General features: G+C 31.4%; 1 protein-coding gene across 1 annotated transcript; it reads right to left on the bottom strand.

Annotated features, from left to right (window-relative positions):
* Positions 1-9,435: 9,435 nt before the first annotated feature.
* On the bottom strand, positions 9,436-11,387 carry LOC116779737 (uncharacterized). The gene is given in 9 exon segments (XM_061523308.1): positions 9,436-9,579; positions 9,582-9,629; positions 9,914-10,021; positions 10,093-10,269; positions 10,342-10,419; positions 10,422-10,466; positions 10,583-10,645; positions 10,648-10,697; positions 11,383-11,387. Coding segments are annotated over 9 exon segments (657 nt in total). The 3' UTR covers positions 9,436-9,496.
* Positions 11,388-14,673: the final 3,286 nt, after the last annotated feature.

Genomic DNA, 14,673 nt, shown 5'->3' with positions numbered 1-14,673 from the left:
CTATGACCTGTCATGCTGATCTTAGTATTGTAAGACTAGGAACAGGGCTGGTATAGATGTAATATGGATCAAATATAATATACAATACAAAAAACTCATATAATGTTGATGTTATGTTTCGTTAAGAAAATATATGTACATACGTCTTGAGAAAATATCTAATCGTGCAATTACTTCATTTATATACGTTTCATACTTAAAACGTTCATAGCGTTCATCTACAATAATTAATCAATTCAATTGAGAGGTAGCTAGATCAATTTACGTACGTTTTTGGATTCGTCGAGTTGACAACCCTGCACCGTAAACCAGGAAGTACAGGGGATAGAGTATGACCTCAAGTTACCCATCGCAAGGGGTATGCGAAATCTTATTTTTTTTCAATTTCATTGTCAACATATCTAGAGCGTTGCGATTGCAAAAAAAAATCCAATAAATATCAACAATACAAATTGTATTTAAAGGGGTTTTAAATTTAATATCGGTTCGATTGGGGCGGGCGATGGCATTTTTTATATACAATACCAAACACAATAGCTAATTTAAAATTACATTTCTGCGAAGACATTTACTCTTAAGACACTAAATATAGTATATTTAGTGTCGTAATATACTATATTTAGTGTTAAATTTTGTTTATTTTTGTGCAAGATATTTTTGTGACATTGAATTTTAATGTGGAAGGAACTACCGAAAACTGAGGTCGGTCACCTTGGCCCGGTAATTAATACGTGCCCTTCGTGTATAATTATTCATACTACGATATTAATCTATCCGTGTGTACGTCACGAGTCAATAAAACTGTAAGTTGTGCCATCAATAATAAAATTGATTGACATTCGACATCTAATCGATAAATTATATTTTAGATTATGTCAATAAATTCTTAATGTTCTCTATGTATCGATCGTCGAACGTAAATAAGACTATTATTTATTTTATATAGTTAGCTGCATCCCATTTACCTAGTTTTAAATTGGTGTGCTTTCTTATATAATGAAAATTATTTTGAACAAAATTACACGCAAAATTACTTTTAAGTATGTCACCTCTTACAATTTACAGCAAAGAATGTTGAAGTACCTACATTTTGATAATACCCGTTATCATTCAAAATAGTATATTTTAAGTAAATGTAAAACACATCCAAATCCAAATGTTTTCTTTATGATTGACTTATGAACAACATTCTAATACCCTTTATATGATAATGTGTCATTAGCATTCAAATCGCCACTGTTTCTATTAGAGAATTTCTTCAAATCAATATGCAAATCAATATTATCAATAAATTATGTCCCGCCGTCTGTTAACGACTACCACTTTATATTAAACTACATAATAATGACGAATATTTTGCCAAGAAAATTGTGTTAAATTGTACTTTTCAACAATCATTTTACCTTTTAATGGATTGTCAGATAAATTAATGCATTGTAAATATTCTTAATTCCTCTAAAGTCATTGTAAACTATATCAAATTCCTGTTTGAACCAATGTCTGTCTCAAAAGTAGAATATATGACAAGAATCGATAGAGGCATCACCAGTAATATTTTGAACGTTTTATTTACCCTGTACTGTGTACAGCCATAACGTGAGAAAAACCGATTAAATTTTGATCAAAAGATATAAACATTTAAATAATCACGTAGCTGTGTTAGTTTCATCAAAGTTTTGTATTATTAAAATCACATGATTTAAATATAAAATTATGTTTTATGATACAATTTATTTACAGCTTCCATTTTTATATCAAATTTATGTATATATTGATTGCCGTTGATATGAAATTTTGGTACATTTATAATTTAAAATATTCTGCCTCGATTATTAAACACAACTGTTCAGGGAGCTCTTTGAGTGCTGGAATCCAAACCGACCATTATCGCTATTGATGTTCCTAACACCACATTCCTGTGTCATCAACTGTTAACTTGACAAAACAAAGAATTTTGCGATAGAAAATTACAATTATTGATACTGTCATTCTAAAAATCATTTTATCCCCATAATATTTGTAAAACCGAAAGCCCTTTTTTAACATTTTTATTTGTTGACTGACTTAATAGATTGAAAAATTATGGTTAGATAATTAGAGTCTTTTTGAGTATCAACTTCTAACCGAGAGGTTCGACGCTACCTTTATACTTTCATAATCCCTTCCTTCACTAGATATCTTACTTCCTCTAGAGTTGTTTCCGGTTCTCTCGGTCCTTGGTCTTCACCCGCGGTTATCGCAGCTTCATAATTTCTTAATAATTCAATCTTTATTGTAAATTATATGTATCGGTATATGAATACGTAATCGGACCAAGCGTATGAAGTCAAGCAAAAAATGCTCTGTTAGCAAATCGGATGTCCCGATGCTACATTTAAGGAGTTTTGAATAAAATTGCCATAATCGGCTGCATAAGGTTGTATCCCTCCATTATTATCATTTAGATAAAGACATCATACTGAAAGGGTGATTTTATTGCCTCTAATGGATAAGATTTGCTAATATTAGGGTAAAGTGGGCGTCGCTGCATGTCAAACGTAATATATTGTGCATTAAAGGGAATAGAAGTTATGACTTCAACTTGACTTGTTCATTATTCATTGCAAATGTATTATATGTTTGTCTGTGCATCTGTTTGTAAAAAACGGTAATAAGCATGGAAATATTTTGTATGTATTAACGTAACGTTTCTAACCACAGTACAGCGTGATTTTTTTGTGATCTTATAAGACTTGCCTACTTATAGGAAAACAGATAAGTTCGTGAAGATACTTTAGTTTTAATTTGTATTAAAACTGCATATTTTATGTTGAAAACTATGTCAATACCTTTTGATAACTAGATTTTATAGCTCATGCTTATCAGAATTGGAACCCTAATATTAATTCAGCATCACAGTCTACTCGATTTTAAGAATATTCGTACTTAAATAAAAATTTCCTATATATATATATAGTTAATAAATATCATCTATTCAGTATATCAGTAAGATACTAACAGTAGACATTGTAATGGAATATATTAACTTATATATATTTAGTACAAATAAATTAATCTTTTATTATAAATTTTTTTGTTGTTCGTTTGTCAGCTATATCTCAAACATTAGGATAAATCTTAGCTCTGATTGAAGATGAGACGCTCGTAGTAGATATTCCTCATTATTTGAACTATCAATAATAATTTTCCTATAAAACTTTTAATATTTATGTCAATGCTAATATTTTTTTATGTCTCTTTAATATCATTTTTTCACATGAAATATATTGGCAATTGATGACATCAATTCGTCGCTACGGCTGTATAAGTGATCGATAAAATATTGAATGGCTACTATAAATAATGTTTGAAAACTTTTATTTAAATCATAAAAAACCATTTCAGAAGTTTGTTAGTTTATTAACATGTATATTTTATATGTTGACGTAAAAATTAAAAAAGGGATCATCACTTTAAATGATTTTCACCCAATTACACTTTTTAACTTTTTTTTTGTACAGTAATTTTGACAAGTTCCTATATGAGACGAAACCTCTTAGCATTCAATGGATTCACCGTGCAGATGCCGGGTTGCAAGAAGAGGAGCTTTAACAGTGCCTGGGACTTGCGACCCAGGTATAGGTTTAAGAGGCCCCTATCTAACGCGCGTTAAACGCTCACCTCCACCGCCGAAGCTTCTCTCCCTACCTAACCAAATTTGAAACGAACCTACTAGTGCTGCGAAGTACGTTCCAAGAATGAAAGATGTTAGTTCTGGACAGGCCCAAGTCTTTTAGTAGGTTTTAGAGAGTTTAGTAAGTTACATTCAATATTTTTACGTGTATTTTCCTCTTTGATATTATATTTCCAGAAATCAATAAAAATCTAAACGACTAACAGTTGTGATATCGAAATGTATAATGACGTTTATCGACACTTTCATTTATCGATACTGTCGTAAAATTAAAAAAATATTAATATTATAACTTAATTAAATCCAAAGTACTGTAAATGTTTTTTTTTTAACCTCACGTTGAATCGTGGACACTGTTAGGTAGCATCTTTTAAACGTTTTTCAGTTTAATGATAAAAATACAAAAGTCATATATTTGATAAAAAGTTTTTAATAATATGATTGTTAAATAAGTAACATTTTTTACATTTCGAGTTGTCGTTTATTGATAATAATTATTAAATGTTACTTTATAATTTCCTGTTACTATTTACTCGTGTTAAATACATACATAAGAATTAATTGAATTTAATTTGTTCGTAAACTAACATTTTATTTAGAGACGGATGTCTCTATTAAATTCGAATTAAAAAATTCTAATATTATTTAGTATAATATTTATACGAAAATAATTCCCAAGCATATAAGAAGGACAACTTGCACGTCATACAATGATTCTTCATTTGCTTTTCATATAAAAATTGTTTCAACAAATAAATTAATGAGTAAATATCAATAATGTTTTATGTTTATCACTGTCTGACTGTAACGCCTCGTCTGCCCGTGATCACGGTTGCTGCAAAGTAACCGAAACGTCGGGATTATGTAGTTTTTAAATAATAAAATCAGCGTAGTAAATCCGAATAATACTAGTTTCATTTAAATGAATACTCGCGAAAATCTTAGATCTCATAACGCTGAATGAAAATTAAGACGAAAAGTCTACATAACCTTAATAAATGTTGATAATTTCTGTGTTCTCATTCGTATTAATTCCTCTTTATACAGTAAGCAACAATGTATTTTTTTATATACAACCAACGGTATATACAATTTCCTTATAAAATAGATCGAAAATTTATAAGTCTCGTTTTAATATATAGATTTTAAAAGCTGTAGTTTTATATACATATGAAACAATACAAATTTTAAGCTAGGAGAATAAATACTCTTATTGTGTTATCACCAGTAACCTACTGCACCGTGCTTGTGCATGTGGCGGGAGCAAAACTGTTTAGTTCCACGATCACTATAACTAATCTATTTATTTCGGGAAAATATCACGTTTTACCTAACTTATATTAATATTGTATATATATTTTGTAAATATTGAGTGCCCGAGTAGTTGTAACTTTTCTGTTTCGATATTTCTATGTGTTACGAATTTAAAACCTGACCCGACATAGCTTTTACTAATGCTTTAAATTTTATTATTTTGACAAGTGACATTGTACACATTCAGTTTGTACACAAACCGTAGCTAATTAAATTGCTTCATACAATGTTATAATAAAAAATAATAAGTAAACATTATTTATGAGCCGTGTTTTTAAATCTCTTTTTATGGGAACTGCGGTCAGTGTAGATTAACGGTGTTTAAGCAGGTGAGGGGGAACGGCTGTAGGGTCGCCATAAAACATGAGAATATTGATGTACTCACTTTCCGTATTATTGGTCATTAAATTAACGATCTCTTCACAGGTTGTGAGACTATGCGCGTATTAAAGTCGTTAGTAACATTAAACAAGCTTCATACATGACATAAAGAGTATTGTAAAGTATATGTTACCGTGGAAAGATTTGGAAAGTTATAAGAATTATCAAATTGTTGACACCCTAACCCCACAGCTACTAGTTCAGTCCGGTTGAGACTCCGGTAAGCTAGATAAATCATAGGACAGGGGACTGTTTCGCTAGGTCACTACCGGACCCCAGCAACACAAAAGATTTATTATAACAACACAATATATACAACTAAACTATTCATCATCCTATATTGAAGAGTTTTGGGGATAAATCATAATAAATATTCCGTGTATGAGAACACGTAAGAATGTTAAACACAGACCAGATCACATCTCATGTCTCATCTCGCGATATGAAATGTCCTTCCATTGGACCAGAGATGGCTTCGAAAATAATAGGTAACATATTCTTTTTGTATTAAGTCGTATTTAAGTAGTACACTACAAGCCTACAACCTTTATAGGTCAAATATTATTTAGGCAAAAGCTAAAAAGACGGAGGCTGAGAAGGAGCATATTTAATGATATCTAAATGTAACATATGGTTTATATATATATATATAGAAATCTTGTGTAGTCATCTAAGACATTCCCACGTAGCTCCGGGAGCGGTATAAAAAGCCACCGACCCACTCCACCTTAATCAAACCCTCAATAAAGGAGCCCGATGCGCGGGCGCAGGTGGACCTAGTAAACGGAAACATAACAGATGATTCAACTACTGGTAGAAGATTATTTCAGTGGAAATAAGACATTCAATTAAATGCAAAATTAAATGTCTTGTTTTAATTTTGATAATACAAATCATATGCTGTACCTACCTATCGTCGGGTGGTTTTAATATATAAATCCATTTAAAATATTGTTTACGCCACCGTAATATCAAAACCCAATTTTTCTTTAAACGTAATAGCAGTAGTTTTCTGTAACCCCAACTTTATCTATCGATCTTGACTATACTGTTCTCGTTTGACTCACGATATATTCGAGAAATATTCCCGATAATAAAAACTAAAAGGCTGTTTAAAATATCACCCTCATCGAGAATAACACTTCATAATGACGCGGGTCAGTGCGGGCGGTCAGGACAAACAAATGTGCGCGCGCTATGTTTTTTAACATTTCATTCAAAAGGTGGTGAATATCTCCGTCCCGTTCCGCGGCAGGAAGCGGCCGCTTGTTAGACAGGGACGGCACTAGGAAGGCCCAGGTAGGTGCCTGTATGTCTGAGACAGCCAGACGGGTAGGCACCAGTTGCGGTATTTAAAATATGTGATGTCTATAATAGGTTTTTTTAAGGGATCCTCTCGCTACGAATTTTAACACCAAAAAAAATTAATTCAAGATACATAAAGCCACAACGTAATATTCCGCATATGACTTCACACATGTAAAGCTGGTCACCTTATATCGTTTTGTAAGAAATCATCAAATATTTCTAACAAGATAAAAGTTCGTATTTCAAACCGCAGTCCTCTTTATACCTTCCTTGACATATTGAATGTCCAGCTAGCGCCAGTCGGTCGAGTACAACAGACGGACATACGGTTCTAAGTTAATTGGTACATAATCAAATTAAACAAACATAGGGCGTGGCGACATCTCTGACCTCACACATGTTACTACGGACCGGCGCTCACTTAATGATGTTTTGACTCGCAATATGCTGCCATATCTAATGTAATTCATTCTATAATATGAATTCAAGCATTTCCGCTTCCGCAGTCAAATGCAATTTCTAAATTCGAATCTATAATAATTCAGTAAAAAGATTAGAAATCGCCGGCCATTCAATAACATTTAATATCAAAGCGGAGGCAAGTGGCGTGAGGGCTTCCACATGAATCTTTTGATCTCCACGCACAAGCACAGAGTATTTTTGGAACAAACTGGCCCCTTTATGTGTGAGGACCCTCGAGTCCATTTTCCGCTGTCGCTGTCTTTAAAGAACGGTCAAAGAGTTTTGAAACGTGCAAAATATCGGTCATTTTTTTATTTCCTCTAATTAGAAACAGTATTCGAGCCCTCGAGTGTTAAATTACCTACTAGTCACTGAATACATCGGATTTCTTCTGATTAAGATTACTTTTACTCTGAACGTGCATAATAATTTACATCAAAACTTTATACTTTTCAATTACATTGCCAAGGAATATATTATGTGTAATTTTCTTACGAATATTAAACGTACAAAACATTCGATAGTAATACATTTACATAAAAATATTTTGCCTCCCGGCATCAGTTCCTTTGTAATGGTTTAGTGAATATTTTAAACCAGTTCCAGTTTCTTTTCTTTTCTTTCTTTTCTAGTTTTATCAATAGACAAGTCAGTTGTGTATGTGTAAGACGTCTCTTTCTAACGTAACAACAATAGATAAAGATGGAGAAACATTTGGTATTCTAGAAACTTGTTTGATATAGCCGCTAGCCGTTTGCTTTAGTTGGTCACGCTCGGACGCCTTTATTATGGGGGGTTGATAAAAACAAGAGATAAACACTGTCATAATGACGCCTTAATATACGAAGGTCGAGCATACTTTAGTAATACATTTTGTGTCAACTTCTTAAACTATTTATTACCTACAACGAACTCACTCATCAAAAACTTGTAAATAATGATAATTTTATGTCTCTTAAATAATACTCACGATAATTATTGTTATGAAAATTTTATATACACCAATTAATATGTCAAAAAATATCGAAAACTTTTAAAAGTGTCACACGTAAGACGAATGCTTACACATTCTACGTCCGATATATGAATGGGATCCATTAATATCCCAGTCGGTACGGAACCTTTAACAAATGGCCCAAAAATGCCACGCATTATTTATCTATTCCGATATTAAAATACAAATATGAACAATGACACTTCATTGTTGTGAAGAAAAAAAATGAATATATCCCACAATAGTGGGCGGATGAATGAATGAAGGAATGACAATGTGCTCTTAGAATTCATTTTGCAAGATAACTTTTGATAGAAGCTTGAGAGTTATTCTAATATTTGATTGATAATTAAAAAAGACAAGGGATATTTTTGCAATGTCCGTGGGATCTGGCGAGATCAACTCTCAAAAAACATAATTATCGTGAAAAGTAACAAATACAGCGGAAGACGCCATTGTGGTTTATTTTATTGTGATGGAATGACTTTGAAATTGAGTTTTAATGGAAATATCAATAGTCTATTACTTTTATTTATCTTATACCAAAAAGAAACTTAATCGTTCCACTGCCAATCTTTAATATTTTAGCTATAACATGAGAAACCGAAAAATTGATTCAATCAAATCTAAACTTTTTTTTTTCATAAAGTGTAAAACCATTCATTTCCCAAGCATCTGAATCTTTTAGACTTTAATCTTCCATAATAATTATATATATATAATAATAATTATATATATATATATAATTAATTAATTATATATTATATATATATATATATATTCTTTATCTAATACTTCTAGCACCTACTTCTTATATCGACAGAACTTTGTGATCTGTCGGTATGATTATGTACCTACTTACTTCAACAATCTCTGCGATGCCTTTGGCATAGAACTCTTTAAATGTGTGTACATAAAAAAAATTTTCAGATCAGTGACGACAATATTGAACAACAAAACAAGTGATCCTGACAGGCGCACTAAGTGAGGCCAACTTTTTAGAAGCTATATCTATTCTCTTGTATATATTTCTCGTTTAAATAAGTATTATACCAGTTAAATTAGTATAAACATTTTGTTTTAATTTTGAGCCAATAATATCAATAAATGTCCTATATCTATGAATCAACATTAGTTTTTTTATTATTAGCGTAGTCTCAACAAAAACGACGGAGTAACTTTAATTTCTTAACAAGTTCTATGTAGAAGTTGTTGTTAATTGCAATTGTGACGGATCCTAAAATCAATATCAGTTTAATTAAAAAAATATATAAAATATTTCTTTGGATATCAAATACAATAATGAGTTCAACATTCTGATCTTTATTTTATTTTTAATGTAATTTACAGCACCATTTAAAAGTTTATATGATTCCTGAAAGGACTCCGTAATCGGTGATCATAAGACAGTTGACACCTCGCTTTATTCTGAAGTAACCGCCTTCACCCAGTTAGTTCCCCAAGAATTCTTGAGGATCCAGAAGTTAGTGCCTCCCTCTACAAACAAATTTTAATTCCTTTCAACTCGCTTTTAAATTTTAAGCTGTGGGTTTTTTCAACCAAAGAATAAACATTATGTTGTAGAAACTACTCGAAATAAGAAAAAGATATACGCCCATGACATTGATGCTGGATGCAAAATATGAAAATTCTCCTCTAAATACATGTTGAGAAATGCTCTCATGTTATAATTATTAAAGTATTTTTTAAGGAGATAATTTAATACTTACCAAGTCCCAAATAAGGAACAGTTTATTCTTATTTTATCTTTGCACACTCACCGTTTCCGTAGCCTACCAAAAGCACAGCATGATTGAGGTCTTGACTTTGTTCACATTCATTGACGAGGATACCCTTAGTATATGTACCTAATACTTCTGCAGCAATAACTACGTTAGGAAATAAAATACATACAAATTTAATTCATAAAAATAATATTCCTTTCAAATAGAATTCATACCTATACTCAATGGTGCGGTGCTGTAAAGCTTTTCGGCCATTTGACACTCTGACAATACAACTTTTTCAAAATTACTTAATCTAACAACAAACCTGACTGCTATCGTATGTACAGTTTGCGGCATATCCTTTGTATGGGTAAGATTGTTCAGAGATAGCACCGTGTGATACGAGGTATCTGAAAAAAATTAAATATGTATATTACAGCAGTTTAACTTATAATTTTGTTATTTTATAAACGCTCGATGTTACTGTTGTGCGTTATCTGGTAATCCGCTGTCACACGCCTCATCTTTGCTGTCACAGTCTACCAATTGTTGTTCTGATAATCCACAAGGTTCCCGTGTTTGATTGCGTTCACACTTTCCACGTTACCTTAAATTAAAGTCAAAAATAATAAATCATATATTATTTTTCTTAAAATATCTCTTTCGAAATAAGGTAAATAAAGAATACAAGAGCAATTGTGATGTAACTCTAAAAATATTTACCGATTGTACTAAATGCCCAGCATGAGCCACATGTTCCTTGGTTCTTCACTCTGGTGACGACTCCTTTATTCGCCAATCAAACGCAGGCGGTGCGGTGATATTAAATGATAATTGACTCGGTTTTTAATGTTATCATCCAAAAAGTCTGTTTGTCCGGCTTGAAACTGTATAAAACTTTTTGAACTCTTTTGCTCAGATCTGTGAACTTGTTAATACCTGAAACATAAATAGTTCGACGATATAGTAACGATTTCTCAACTTGCATTTTTAGGAAACTTTTGTGAGGATGTACTGATAAGGATGTATGGGTGTTTGTTACTCTTTCTCTCAAGAAATATTAAACGGATTCTTATTAAACTTTCAAATAATGTATTTTTGATATCACAATGGGATATGGGCAAGAATTAATTAAATTTTTCCTTGTGTTACTGATTAAGTACAGTCCTACTGCGCAGGAATGAAGTCACGTGCCGCAGACTATAGATATGGCTGCCGGTTGGTTACCATACCTTTTATTTAAACAGACTTTATATATTCTCCTTGAGAATAATTTAAGTCTTCTTAGAAAAAGTCATAGGGCATAAATCTATACAAAAACCATAACTTACCGTGAACAGCGTTCGTACTCTTGTGGTTTAGATCATTTATTCTCTTTAAATTGTTTACAAATATCTTGAATCTCTCTTCCTTTTCTTTGGAGTCATACTTTTTATTTATTCTCTGATGAAGTTTTCAAAGAGTATTGGAGCTTCGTCCATAGAATAAAATACTGGTTTCCGTACTTTCTCCACATCGCTCACATCATTCTGCGGTGCAGCCGCTGTGAAAGGAGATGGCGCAGAGTATGAAAACGATCATGTTGACTTGTCTTACGGACGATGTTTCACTATGCACATCGCTATTTATACTGCGTTTAGAATGCGGTTACACTTTATCAACGTTAAGATATTCTAATAAGCTGGATATAGCGAATTATTTTCATATAATCTTATATCGCGATTATTTATAATAAAAATGGTTTAAAATATACACTTCAAGAATTCAAGAAATACCTCGTAAGAAACATCGAGGTTTGAAGAGACCAGGATTTAAGTCGAAGAAATTCTTGAATACAAGTTTTATTCATTTTGTGAAGACTATTGATAGAGATAATTGTATTCTTATGCTTAAAACTACACCGGATGTTTATGTAATAAGAATAAACAGAAACTAACTTATTCATACATTACATATTTTACCGTCACAATAACTGTTACTTTACGATTGATAGCAAAAAAAGACACATTCCTTATTGGCTGAGTGTAGTAAAAAAATAACGAATATTCAATCCAATGGGCCGTCTGTCAAAATTAATTTGTTATATTACTTCATAACAACCAATAGAGGAATCGATTAAAGAAGGCTTTCCAATTTTTTGGTACCAATTATATACATGAGATATTTTTTATTAATTAAAATTAACATTAAATATTTAAAAAATATGAAACTCAAACAGGAATCATGTAATAGAAGGATATCCGGTAGTATTCACAACTTTATTCAATATATTCAATTACAAAGACCCTCTATCTTTTGGCGATGTTTGGCGTTAGTTTTATTTTCCTGGTTCGCGTTAATTTTTAATTTGTTTTCACTGTACCAAATGTTTCTTACACATGTAACATAGGCTCGAGATTTTGGGGTGCACCAACATAGCGGCCGATGGCTTTCGCAGTGGTTTTAGTGAGTAGGGGCCTGCCCAGGCCGAGTCTTACAATTCCTCACCGGCCCCACCAAGGCCGGTTAGACGGCTCGCAAAAAGAGTTTCCCTGCGTCAAAAAAAAAAAAAGGCTCGAGATTTTAACAAAAAAATAACACATTTTTAAATAAGAATTAAGAATGAAACACCACCCTTAAAATAATGCATTTATTATTTTTTATCATTTTAACTTATATTAATTATGTTTTCAACGTAAAATAAGATTAGGTATTACAAAGTAAATAATTTTCATAAAATTAAACGAAAATAATATCTACAACCATTGTGCACATGTGATAGGTAGGTATAATACACATAATATAAACATTTTAAATCTTGAAACTAATTTCATTACTAAAGTATAAGAAAGAAGAGTCTAAAAAGTTCAAAATAAAATAAAAAAACATTGTATAATATATAAAAACATAAACTGTTAATATTTTTTTATGTTTGAGATTACCTTGAATTGTTTAATTTTATTAATACAAAAAACTTAAATGTTAATGAAGTCAAGTCTGCGATATAAGTGGAATACTTTTAAAGCAGTTTCATACATCGTAACCAGGAATTAATGATTAGTAATCATTTATTGTAACTGATGAGACATTTTACATCGAAATCAAAACTCCATGTACATAATTATAAAACATCACAACTCCATGTATATCTTTATACAAAAGATGGCCAACTCCAAGAAACTATCAGAAATCGAGTCTAGAACATTAACACTCTCCTACTCTGTCGCCATTAAGCATTATAACGATCTGTCGCAAAAAAATAATAATAAAGGTATGAGTGTTTATTTTATAATACTATGCAGAAACTAGAAACAAGAAACGAATAAACAAACAAGTTTGTCTTGATTTTTAGTATTGAATAGTTGTTATGGTTACTATTGTCTGTTGCATTTTTAAATAATTACTATGTAGTAATATGTAGGTGGAAATAATACGCGATATCCAGCTAATAAGAATATCTTATCTGGATTTGAAATAAAAATCCTCTAGAACTCATTAAATAATGATGTTAGTGAAAATGATAGAAGATGCTGATGATGTAATATAAATTTTAAGATCTTTCAGATACTTAGTGTCATACGGTGATATCTCTGAAGATTCCTACCCCTACATATACATAAATTTAATATAAAGGTAAAAATTGTCTTTCAAGACATTTACTAAATACTTTTAATATTTTTTTTTATAAAACAAATTGATAAGGTTTTGTGGTAATAATGAAAAACAGATAGTTCGGTAAAATTATGAAAGGAATGGTAATAAACGAGTTTAGTTTAGTAATTTTATCATATAAGAATTGTTGTAAGTATTTAAGTATTGTTTCTATGCTTAGTTCTTTGAATACATTCGCTAGAAAAATTTATGAATTTGCATGTTATCAACATTAAAGGAATGTTAGGTACTGAATGTACTGAATAATAAAAATAATACTGAATGGTATGTTGCCAAGCCGGGTTGCGGGTGCAAGCGAAATGATGTACCGCGGCCTGGCTCGGAGCAGGAGAAGGTACGAGGGGGGTTTTCAGTCAGTAAGGGGGTTCAGGCACTCGCTCTTGCCCCACCCAGGACAAGAGGAGTCATATGATGATTTTCCCCTTTATAAAAAAAAATAAAAGGTACTGAATATGTTAAATGAACCAAATATTTATGTAATCATTAAATTTCCATTCTATAGTGTGATTTTTCGAGATAGCTTTCTAGTTAATTATAATAAACACCATTAAGTATAGGTTATTTAAAAAAATTACATTATTATCAAACGAAACTCGTGGTGCTTTTTTTTATATACGTACTGGATTCTAGATATAGATACCCTTTTAGAATGGTTTTATAAACATGATATCTTTCTTCACTATTGTCATGAAAATCTTCAAATCATCATCATCATCAGCCTATCGGAGCCCATTGCTGAGCAAAGGCCTCTTCCCACATAGAGAAGGTTAGAGCATTAATCGCCACGCTTGCTCAAGACGGGTTGGTGATTTGAATCTTATAATTTATTTAATCTTACCTTCAAATCAATCGTGGGTTTCTCGTGTTGGGATACAGAAGGAAAAATAATGAAATTAATATATCTGTACAAATTTATATTGAACATATCGATTTTCCTCTATTTTAATATAAAAAAGTGAAATGTTTCAATTTCCAGAAAAACTTATAGAATACTGAATGGTTAAGAACTCTTAGGGTAAAAATTAGGGAGCAAAAGCTTATTTGAGGGGCCAACTAAATAATTCTAACTCAATAACTATATATTTTTTTTTGGTATTCTCCATGAGACGATGCTATTACAGAGTTATAAATATAGTTCAATTTAAAGATGTTTTCCATCTTAA

The sequence above is a fragment of the Danaus plexippus genome, chromosome 2 (genome assembly GCF_018135715.1).
Source record: "Danaus plexippus chromosome 2, MEX_DaPlex, whole genome shotgun sequence".
NCBI classification, from domain to species: Eukaryota; Metazoa; Arthropoda; class Insecta; order Lepidoptera; family Nymphalidae; genus Danaus; species Danaus plexippus.
Note: the sequence above shows the minus strand (reverse complement) of the source record. Positions and strands in the feature narration are given on the sequence as shown.